Consider the following 12,774-nt stretch of genomic DNA (forward strand, 5'->3'; position numbering starts at 1 on the left):
GTAGTAATTACGCTCTTCAAAATTGGATCGCTACATTTTACTTGAACATATTGTTCATGATTCCTTCTATTTGTATTTGCTATTAATTGATTGATTTATTTATGGTCTGTTTGCGATGGCTTGTTTTTTGTTTCAGCAAATGACGGGGTATTGTTACTTATTCCACCAGTTTCTCGAAGAAGTGTCCTGTTTACTATGCAGGTAAACGGTTCAGCGTGGGGATACACACGTGTAACTTGGCGTCCGTCGATAAAAATATTGACCCAATAGCACACAGCAATTAGGTAGCCGTCCGCACCATCGAAACATTGTAACTGGTCAAAATGTTGCCTTTATTTTCTTGGCTTAGGCTTTTTCAAACAAGACTTACTGGGATCGAACAACTTCAAAGACTTGCTCAATCAATATTCGCTATGTGCTTTGCCTTTATACTACTTACACCGTCGCAGGTTACATCACTATAGGCTACACCTTTCTGACACTTCAATTGTGAATTTGATTATCTATTGGCAACGGTTGCCTATATGTTACCGCCCTTGGTGTTAAAGTTAAAATATAAATGATTTTCTTTAGCAAAATACCGTTTGACTGCTTTTGCCTTCAATAATTTTTTCTTATGACCCCTTGATGAGAAGTGATACCCCCCCCCCACTCAACTGCCTACCAACATATTCATGTTTCTAAGCAATTAAACAACACCTATACATATTTAATACACAAATTCGAACAGTTCTTAACCGGTTGAAACACTATATATTATGAAACAAGCTAATCATTATGATGACTCTTCTTATTGATTATTATTTTTTTTAATATATCATACTCGTGTATCTATCAGGGCAGTAAAGCAGTTGAACTTTTGCATTCATAATCACATTTTTTCTATTATGTCGATCAAATTCTGTAGGACAGGAACCATGCTGGCTCGGTGCAAGATGACCAATCAATCAATCAATCAATCAATCAATAAGTATTTATATAGCGCTGATATCGTGGAACACTTCAAAAGCGACTCAGTTAAGGAGAAAGGTTTTAAGCTGTGTCTTGAAACTGTTCAGTAAGTGGTAATGTATGAGGTCATGTGACATTGAATTCCATAAACGAGTGCAAATTCTAGAAAAAGCACGACCATCGTATCCATTGAATTTGAAGCGAGGCTCAATAAGGAGATAAGCATGTTGAGAGCGGAGAGCACGAGTTGGCGTGTGAGGGGAGATGAGATCACACAATTATTGAGGTGTTTGCCCATGAAGGGCTTTCCAAGTTAGCAAACAATTTTGTACTAGTTGATTCTTCGTTAAATTGGGAGCCAATGAAGGTGATATAGAGCTGAGGAGATATGTTAATTCAGACTTTCTCATGTTAAGAATCAATCTAACTGCATTATTTTGGACAACCTGTAGCTTTTTATTAAATGTTTGGGAAGGCCAGCTAAGACAGCATTCTAGACGAGATGTGACAAAGGCATGAGACATTGTTTCAGCAGTTCTGGTACCAAGGGATTTCCTTATGGCATTGATGTTGTGCAAGTGATGGTATGCTGCCCTATACAGATTGATGACACATGTTTCTCCATGTTAAAGGTGAAGCTTAGAATGATACCAGGTCACGTACTGATGATGAGGATTCAAAAACGTCACTCCCACTTTGGTTTTAGTGCCCTGTACCCAAGGGCGGCGGAACCGGGGGGCACAGGGGGCACGTGCCCCCCACTTTTCCTCAGGTTAAAAATGTGCCCTTTTTCTACAAAAATTTCTAAATAAAAAAAGAGTTTACAAAGCAAAACCCACGTCGAATGAAATATTTCGGGAAGTTTTAAATGTTTACTACCACAGGCGTAGGAGCCCAATTTGATTTGGGGGGCTGTAACGACTTGCCCGAAAAATATTACCAACATTTTTTGCGCGCTACGCGCGCGTACAACATCTTAATGTGCATATCATATAGGCATGCGTTGGTTATTACATCGCATGCCAATAACATACAATCACTTGCCGTGTTATAACCCTTCCAAATTGGTTAGAATTATTGGCAAAGTCGTTACAATAATAATGATCATAATAATATCAGTTTAACCATTGAAAAACACATAGGGAATTATTTTTCTTTCAGTATTTTGACATATTTCATTTGCTTTCATGCATGTATCGATCGCGTGTGCAGGGACTTGGACTTTATAATGATTTCACCTCATTTTGTCTTTTTCCTTGTTTCCCAATTTGCACATTAGATATTGCAGTGCTAGTATGCATTGTTTCCTTGAGGGGGGGGGGGTGGCGTTGATGGAGTGATGTGTATACGCAAGTAAGATAATACAATAAGAGTTATAAAGGGTACTAAATATCAGGCTGCATCAGTCCAATCGAATTTCTGCAAAGTGCCCTTTGACGTTGGTGCCCCCCCAGATTAAAAGTGCTTCCGCCGCCCTTGCCTGTACCATCTCCTTGAAGTGTGAAGCAGTTACAAAATGTAGATCAGTCTTGTCATCATTCAGTTTGAGGTGACAAAATCTTTTATCCATAAACGTAGGTCTGCAATAACCCTCAATACGGTGCTGAATGACATCATATGTTCACCACTGTTGTTATCTAAGTCGAAAAACATCAACAATTGGGTGTCATCCACATACATCTAAACATGTAGGTTGTGTTTCCTGCAAATAGCTGCTAAGAGTAAATTGTAAACAGCTTTGGTCCCAACATAGACCCCTGGGGAACTCCAAACGTTAGCACTGTTGGTTGCGATGAAACCCCTTGGATGAAAACTTGTTGTTTCCGTTTTGTCTGATATGACTGAAACCACCGGAGAGCAGTACCTTTCACACCAAGATTAGTTTCAAGACGGCGAAGAAGAGTTACATGATGGATAGTGTCAGTTAGGTGAAGCAGTGACTAAGAACACACCTTTACGCTATTCAATGACACGAAGAATGTAATCTGTCACCCAAGTTAGGGCAGTATCACTTACAGTGTTGCAATATGTACTGCTGACTTTCGAGGTTCATGAAGGGAATGTGTTTCCATGTAAGTATAGACAACCGGTTAGACACAACCCGCCCTAATAATTTTGAGAGAATCGTCAGATTTGACACTGGTCGGTATAGTTCTTAAATTGCTCACAGTCCAATGTTGACTTTTTGAGAAGTGGGAGAATACTACTTCTTCAAAGAATCAAGAAAGATTCCCCGTGCAAGTGACATGTTAATAATCCTTGGTATAGTAGGAAGCAGCTCAACAAGATGCAATTTCAACAACCATGTAGGAGTAGGATTCATCGGTGATGACTACGTAGGCGAGGAGATTTTAAAGATCTGCTTATTGGCTCCAATTATAGGACGCTATAGCTAGGAAAGTTTTGTGATTATGTAATCGACCTGCCACGGTCGTAAATCGACCTCAGGCTCTACAATTAGTCTACATAGCTTCGTAACACCATTAGGCTCTTTCTGTAAACACTGTGTGAAATTATGTTCATGTCTACAATGTAATTAATCATACAGCGTTCACACAAAGACCCTCATACAATAAAAAATATGCAGCAGGCGTTGAAGACTAATTGTTTTTTACTCTTTTGGCGCTCCATGTGTGGGTAGCCCTTGTGCGAACAGCTGTTGTTACCTAGTAACCATTGTTAAGATTGGTAGATAACAACAACTGTCTTGTGTTTGCAAACAGCGTTGTACATATCAAGTAAGCGTAACACAACAGTAACTTCGACAGACATTTGTACACATGGCGTGGTAGCAAAGTTTTAATGTTCCCTTTTCAACTCATGTAACCAGTCTCAATAACAGAAAACTTACTGTGTTATTAACTATTAATCAAGCACAAGAAGTAGACAAAATCTTAGCAAGATGATGAACACAGGCATGCCTAACTCCACGTCGTGGAACATAAAAAGAAGACGTGACTTTAGTGAACTTGATCCTGGAACACAAGTACCGGGGTAAGTATATCGTAAGCCTAGTCATCTCCGAGTCAGACGAATGGGTGATAGGCATAGCCACACCCATAATCAAGCAGTCTACCTGTTCCACTTTACTATTTCTAAGCAGTTGATGGTAACTTTGGCAATAGCCAGCCCGTTATCATGTATAGCTGTAGCCTAGACTAATTTAAGTTAGGCAACATTGATACAACTTGATGTTGGGACTGCTAAAGTTGAGGCCTAATGTTACATTTCCATATGGTTACTCTTAGTCCTTACAAGAACCAAACTTTGAGACACAAAATTATGAATGTGATGAAAAACATTTGAGTTTGGAATGGCGCATTTAATAAATATTATCAGATTTACAGTTCTTGGTTAAATAAATGTAGGTCTAGTAACTTTTCTTTGTACCAAATTGATCCATGGCTCATTTAATTAACATCAGATTTACAGTTCTGGTCAAATAAATGTAGGTCTAGTGACTTTTCTTTTACCAAATTGATCCATGGTGTCACAGCTAATGAATTTTACATTCATGCTACGGACAGTAAGTGGTCGTCTACCGTAAGAGACCTAACATTAATAAGTAACTGTTATGCCTAGCCTATTTAAGCCATAATGTTAAGTTGGTGGAAAACATATACATGTACCCTGCGTATGTATAGGAACTTGTAAAAATCTCATTTGGTTTCCCTAAAAAGCAAGATGTGCTCATTGTTAATGATTTGAATGTAGACTTTGGGAATATGTTAACGATTAGCCTCTGTGTACAGACTTATAATAATATGTTTTACTTTGATTTCTTCCATGACAGATATGGTGGTTATATTGAACAGTACAAATACCATGTAGGTGACACCTATGGAAATGCAACAAACAAGTTATCAAAGGTGAGTACTACTTTAATACTATTTCAATCAAAGTAAATTGAAAGTGGCCATGCTTACAGTGATTGTACATTGATGTATGCATCTTGTGAATCTTTCTGTTATTGTTAACAGACCTATTCTGGTTTTTCTTAGTGACTGTCTATTTTACAATGTTTTCTCTTTCTTGCAAACTAGAAATATTATTGTCAGTCATCATCTATGTTTCATGAAAATATAAAACCAAACAAACTTTTATGTATTTTTCAACCCTGGAATAGATGAGAGTGGGTCGGCACCCAATTGTTTCATCTCTCCCAGAAAGCTTTAACCAAGACAGGGCTAAAGTTGGAACTGGTCTAACAACATCCATTGATATGTCAGGCCGAAGAAGGGTCTTGACACTGCCTAAGTCAACTGGAGATAATAAACTAACAGAAAAGATGGTTCCAGGCTACACAGGTATGTTGCAGAAGTGGGTGAAATGTAGCACTATGGGCGAGAACATTAAAATTTTTAAGGAATTGTCCCAAAATTTGAACAGAACTAAAAACTGTATGATAGTTTTGTAGAATTATTCTTAGCATGCAGTGGCAACTTTGGAGCAGATGATTTACGATGACATAGAAGTGGTGACCATTTTACAATGCATTATATAATAGCCAGTAAAAGGATAGGGGCAGTGGGTTGCCTTGAACGTCCCCACTAGAATGCCACTGTTTCTCTCAGTCAGTGTTGACAATTGCAATTGTTTTTAAAAGATGACAAGAGTGTACCATTTAGTAATTTCAAAATGTAAATTCTGCCCAACTGTCCTGTCACTGAACAATCATAAGATTTACAGAGAACATTTTCTTTGATAGGTTACATACCAAGAAGACCATTCAAGTTTGGGAACACATACAAAGAAGACTGTGACGTTTGTATCGATGATTTCATGAATAATACGCAAGATAGGAGTGAAGAGATATTTGACCTTCGCAAAACAGTCGCTGGTTCCGGCCGTCTCCGACCATTGACCGATGAGAAGACTGTCATCAAGACTCTAAATGAGTACAGAGATACGCACCCACTTCGCCCCATACTATTATGTAAGTCTATGTATCAGTTGTGGAGGGTATATTGTCTATTTGTCTTTGCTATATATGACACAGTAATAACTATCTAAAGTGTGTGCATAGATTCCAAAATTATGTTTCATAAATGTTATAAAAATAGAAACCAGAAATAAATATGTGCTATTTTACACATATAGTTTATATAACTATTTTGTTGTTGTTGCTCATCAGCTGACAAACGCTTTCCTAGGGAGGCCCCTGTACCTGGTTACCAAGGCTTTATTCCAAGGCAAGGAGTAACAGAAATCGGTTTGGGTACAAGGTACCATGTTGTCTGCGACAAATCTTTTAATGCCTTCCATGATGCAACTGAAAGGCATGCTTCCCAACTTACCAGGAGTGCACCAGCAAAGTAAGTAGATCTTTCATGCACTGAGTTGCTGGGTAATGATGGGGGGGGGTGGGTTGGTGGGGGGGCCAGTACAACTGTGGGTAGTGAAAGTGGTGAGGATGACATTTTGACCTTTACTTTCCTTCCATTTATATATTTAATCTTTCCAGGCCTGGTTAAGGAACATTTTTGTGAAATATAAGTTGTCACCATACAGAATCCTTTATTACAGATATGATGTCCTCTTTGATTTCATGTTATTACAAACATTTTGAATCTGGGTGGAGATAAAAAGAAGGTCTTGACAAAAGTTAAGAAGTAGTCACAGTAACAATGTCATCATTTCTCTGTTATCAATATTCAAGTTATTACTTTTGATACACCAATATTCTGTAATAAGGGCATCTAGGTTATTAAACTTCCAAATATATTTCAATTGAGGTTTGTGTTGGCTTTTCTCTCTGGCAGTTTCACTCTTCCAGATAATAAAGCAAAGGCAAGTATACAACTGACACGAGAAGACAAGGAGACACAAATGCAGAGGAGATTATATAAACCGATTGGAATGGTTCCAAAATATACTGGATATATGCCACGTGAGTACTTTATATTAATGCTTATCCAAAACCATATAAACCGATTGGAATGGTTCCAAAATATACTGGATATATGCCACGTGAGTACTTTATATTAATGCTTATCCAAAACCATATAAACCGATTGGAATGGTTCCAAAATATACTGGATATATGCCACGTGAGTACTTTATATTAACGCTTATACAAAACCATATAAACCGATTGGAATGGTTCCAAAATATACTGGATATATGCCACGTGAGTACTTTATATTAATGCTTATCCAAAACCATATAAACCGATTGGAATGGTTCCAAAATATACTGGATATATGCCACGTGAGTACTTTATATTAACGCTTATCCAAAACCATATAAACCGATTGGAATGGTTCCAAAATATACTGGATATATGCCACGTGAGTACTTTATATTAACGCTTATCCAAAACCATATAAACCGATTCGAATGGTTCCAAAATATACTGGATATATGCCACGCGAGTACTTTATATTAATGCTTATCCAAAACCATATAAACCGATTCGAATGGTTCCAAAATATACTGGATATATGCCACGCGAGTTCTTTACATTAATGCTTATCCAAAACCATATAAACCGATTCGAATGGTTCCAAAATATACTGGATATATGCCACGCGAGTTCTTTACATTAATGCTTATCCAAAACCATATAAACCGATTCGAATGGTTCCAAAATATACTGGATATATGCCACGCGAGTTCTTTATATTAATGCTTATCCAAAACCATATAAACCGATTCGAATGGTTCCAAAATATACTGGATATATGCCACGTGAGTACTTTATATTAATGCTTATACAAAACCATATAAACCGATTGGAATGGTTTCAAAATATACTGGATATATGCCACGTGAGTACTTTATATTAATGCTTATCCAAAACCATATAAGCCGATTGGAATGGTTCCAAAATATACTGGATATATGCCACGTGAGTACTTTATATTAATGCTTATCCAAAACCATATAAGCCGATTGGAATGGTTCCAAAATATACTGGATATATGCCACGTGAGTACTTTATATTAATGCTTATCCAAAACCATATAAGCCGATTGGAATGGTTCCAAAATATACTGGATATATGCCACGTGAGTACTTTATATTAATGCTTATCCAAAACCATATAAACCGATTCGAATGGTTCCAAAATATACTGGATATATGCCACGTGAGTACTTTATATTAATGCTTATCCAAAACCATATAAACCGATTGGAATGGTTCCAAAATATACTGGATATATGCCACGTGAGTACTTTATATTAATGCTTATACAAAACCATATAAGCCGATAGGAATGGTTCCAAAATATACTGGATATATGCCACGTGAGTACTTTATATTAATGCTTATCCAAAACCATATAAACCGATTGGAATGGTTCCAAAATATACTGGATATATGCCACGTGAGTACTTTATATTAATGCTTATACAAAACCATATAAGCCGATAGGAATGGTTCCAAAATATACTGGATATATGCCACGTGAGTACTTTATATTAATGCTTATCCAAAACCATATAAGCCGATTGGAATGGTTCCAAAATGTACTGGATATATGCCACGTGAGTTTTTTATATTAATGCTTATCCAAAACCATATAAACCGATTAGAATGGTTCCAAAATATACTGGATATATGCCACGTGAGTACTTTATATTAATGCTTATACAAAACCATTTGTGTTCGCTGAGAAGAAACCCATCAATTTGCCTTTTTTGCTAAAACAGTCAAAAAATTATTATTTAGTATTTACTCTCAAAATGATTCCTTCTTGAATATTTGTCCTCCTGTCACAATATTTGAAACCTCAAATATAAATATAGCACCTTGAAGAACAGTTTAGCATCATTGCATGTACATTGGGACATAGTAATGAGTACTAACAACTCTCTGAATCTTATTTTGGTTTTCCTTAGTCTTTAAGATAATAATCAATAAAACCTTTTGTTATACTGTTGACAAATATTGACCTTAAATTGATTTCCCGTATTTCTGAATTCTTTCTTGGCAGAAAATCGCTACAAATTTGGTCATACTTACGGTGACTCTACTCGCAGCCTTCCGGTATGTTTCCATGATAAGGGAACCTTTGGTGAATATGTTGCAACGGGTGCTCCACAAGTGGCAATGTAAACAGTTCATTGTAATGTCTTTGGAATTTTCAGAGACACATGTTATTATATGGATGAATCTCTCAACTAGAGGAAAGGAGCAAACAGTTTGCAAAGGTTTGCAATTATTATCACATGGATCTGGCAATATGTGGTAATGTGACGGTGCAACTTAGGTGGTGGCAATGGAAATTGTCACTGTGTTCAGGTTTGTTAAGGATGAAGTAGTGAGATCTGTACTTGTTTAATTTGTTAGTCAAATATACTCAATTATTAGTTTTTTAAAGAAAGTTTGTAGGGTGAGGGGGGGGGGGGGTCGGAGGGGGAAGGGCTGTTTATGCTGCTACTGCATATTACTCTGTAGTTCCTCAGGGTCTAACACATATGAGTAAATATCGCTGCTGGTGTTATGTGCTAAAGTTTGCTATACATGTGTGAATACTTCCATCACAAGGTTTACCTATGTGAATATTACATAGTAGTGACTAATGTCTCTTCCAGTACATCATATGACATAAAATAATGTGGCTTTTAGTGTTACATTATGTTTCTTCAGTGAATTTCCTAACAATACACATGCATTTCTTTATTTTTTTCATAATGTGCACTGAGTAATGAAAGTATAGTGACATTTTCATTTTAAAAGAAGTAATATTCTGAAATTAAAAAAAAACGTAGCTTTAAAGCTTATTAAAAATTTGTTTTATGCAGTGATCAGATTAACCCATTTTAATTTTTAAATAAAATGTGCCAAGTCTGGGCTAGTGTGTAACAGTTATTAAGTTAGTAAAATTAATTTCTATTCATACAATAAAGGTTAATAGCGTTACCATATTGATTAAGTCATGATGTCTTCGTAAATTTAAACTGTTACCACTATAAATTTGATATTTCTTTTATGTTATTAATATATTTCCAGCTTCTTTCTTTGATAATGCTCATTGCTTTTGGGACATGTCACTTCACAATTGTCAAATTAATAAATTCTTCTACTTTCTGAATTATGTCAGAACTAAGTAGTAGTGAATTGCTTATACTTCAGATGAGTTTCATTTTCTACTTAAGTACAAATTGAGTAAAATCATTTGAATCTTGACATTAATCTCTAATCCATTTAGATATTTCCACACGAGACTGCTTCTATCAATGTCAAAATAGCACAGAAATATATTGATATTGCAGAACGTTTTTCATGTGTATTAGCAGTTTGTGTACAGTTAGCACATTCATGTCAACAATTTGTTGTATCATGTGAAGAAGGATAATTATATATAAATCTTTTGTGGTGTTATGTTCAAAAGACAATGAAGATGATGTGATTTCCTAAAATAGTTGGCAGCAATATTAACCAGCAGCAAATATGCCTGCTGGTTTTGAAAAAGAAAACTGTTGATTCATGGTGAATAGGGAAGTATATGATAAAAGATATAAGCATTTAAGACAGTATTTATATATCTGTTGAGCCAAGTCAGTTTAAGAATTGAAATTGTAAAGGTTTGTTATTTTATGTAAAGGTTGAAAGCAGGCTAATAAATTTTGTATTTATCTGGAAAAAGTAATGTTTAGTGTTAACTTTTTTTTCTCAAATTTGTTTGTGTTTCGAATTAGAAGCCTTGAACTGTACTGGTATTTCAGTTCCACCAATACTTTGTAAAAATTTCAGGAATTTGCTGTTAGTACCCAGAGATGTGACTTAGATTAAGAGAATATACATATACTACCAGTCAGTACTTACCACAATCAATCTTGCAGCATCAGACAAGAAAGATGCTAATTATATGAGGAGGGGGTGGGGTGCAGGGCATATGAGAGCCAGCTTGGGTCCCTGGGCAATGATGTCACCCACCAGTATTCTTTAACCAAATTTTCCCAGACTATATAATCAAGGGCGGCAGAAGCACTTTTAATCTGGGGGGGCACCGACATCAAAGGGCACTTTGCAGAAATTCGATTGGACTGATGCAGCCTTATATTTAGTACCCTTTATAACTCTTATTGTATTATCTTATTTGCGTATACACATCACTCCATCAACGCCCCCCCCCCACCCCAACGAAAATATGCATACTAGCACTGCAATATCCAATGTGCAAATTGGGAAACAAGGAACAAGTTTTGTTTTGAGACAAAATGAGGTGAAATCATGCTAGTTGCTAATGTAGGAATCTTCCGAATTAGAGTTTATTTCTTGTCAATATCTTAACAAATTTTTTCCATTCGAAATAGCTTTGAGTGTGACCCACAGAACTTCATTAAAAGTCATGGGCGTAGCCAGGATTTGCAAAGTTGTATGCACGACTTTCTGAGCGGAGCGCCACCATCGGTTGGCGCGGAGCGTACAAGAAAATTTTTGGTTTTACAAACCCCTCAGATGGCTGGAAACGGCCCTTCCCGAGTGTTCATTCTGGTTGTCTGGCCTCTTGCTAACTTGAGACACCTCAATTTTTATGTAGAAAAAGGGCACATTTTTAAACTGAGGAAAAGTGGGGGGCACGTGCCCCCTGTGCCCCCCTGGTTCCGCCGCCCTTGTATATAATAGAATCCTGGGGCTGTAACCCTACCTGACCCTCTTCTTGGCAGGTCATGACTCACTATTATGCACCTTTCTTCTTCAATATCAGCTAGGGAGAAATCTCATTAATCTGCTACCTACACCCCCCCTTCAGCCCTTTCATGTTTTAGATTCAATACGAAACTAGAAAGGACAATATGTTGACAACTAACAAACTTGGTAGTAGGTAACTTACTGTTTTACACACACTTTAGTATCGTCAAGAATTTGAACTTTCTTATACTTTGCATGTATGTTGAGTGTAACTTACGTTGACAAGATGAACAGTGTGTATACTAGATCATGATACTCTTAAACGATCAAGGGCTAAAACACGATAAGGAAGCTAATGTAACCATATCGTCCACCCCTTCACTTTTGGTAATTTGGATCTCTTAATTAATCGAGGGTCATCATGATCATTATGAGAAAGCACTTGACTCAATAGAGACAAGATCTGTGATATAATGTCTGCAACAGCAAGGGATTGAGAGCACATACACCAGCCTCATCAAAGAAATATACTCAGGAGCCAAATCCACTATCCTACTTGATGACAAGACCGAATCAGAGTCCATTAAGATCAATCTAGGAGTAAGACACGGAAATATAATATCTCCGAAACTATTTACAGCAGGGTTGTCCAACCTTTTGCAGAGGAGGGCCACATGGAATGATTATGATGAAGGAGGGGCCGCATGAACCCTACGCTCGATTTTTCGATTTTTTTGCCCGAAGCCCAAGGCAACAAAACGTGAGCACTGCGCGCGGAGCACACTGATTTATTTTCCTTCCCGATAAAACAGATGAATAAAGTCCAGCCGCGCCCCCCCCCCCTCCGCTGAGAGAGTGTCACACAAACTGACCTGTATGCAGTTTTTTTTGGACCCAGAAGGTTCGAATGATTGATTATATAGCTTCAAATTGTTATCAATAAATCTGCTCACTAAAATTTCGCGCCGTAGAGCATCTCTGGCGGGCCGGACGCAACCCTGCGGCGGGCCGGACTGTGGCCCGCGGGCCGTAGGTTGGACAACCCTGATTTACAGCATCATTGGAAAATATCTTCAGAAAAGTAGACTGGGAAAATTATGAACTTTACATAAATGGAAAGAAATGAAATCGCCTCTGTTTTGCTGATGACATAGTGCTGTTAAAGAATTAGAAGACATGTTGCATTCACTAAATGCTGAAAGCAAACAATTTGGACTAAAAATGAACTTAACAAAAACC

The 12,774-nt window shown here is 37.1% G+C and overlaps 1 protein-coding gene across 1 annotated transcript; it reads left to right on the plus strand.

The window, feature by feature from the left end:
• Positions 1-3,716: 3,716 nt before the first annotated feature.
• On the plus strand, positions 3,717-10,545 carry LOC139968122 (ciliary microtubule inner protein 2B-like). The gene is made up of 7 exons (XM_071972507.1): positions 3,717-3,945; positions 4,745-4,820; positions 5,078-5,258; positions 5,660-5,887; positions 6,086-6,266; positions 6,714-6,841; positions 8,891-10,545. The coding sequence occupies exons 1-7, from the start codon at positions 3,854-3,856 to the stop codon at positions 9,010-9,012; spliced, it is 1,008 nt and encodes a 335-aa protein (XP_071828608.1). The 5' UTR covers positions 3,717-3,853; the 3' UTR covers positions 9,013-10,545.
• The last annotated feature ends 2,229 nt before the right edge of the window (positions 10,546-12,774 follow it).

Source organism: Apostichopus japonicus, chromosome 5, assembly GCF_037975245.1.
Source record: "Apostichopus japonicus isolate 1M-3 chromosome 5, ASM3797524v1, whole genome shotgun sequence".
NCBI lineage: Eukaryota > Metazoa > Echinodermata > Holothuroidea > Aspidochirotida > Stichopodidae > Apostichopus > Apostichopus japonicus.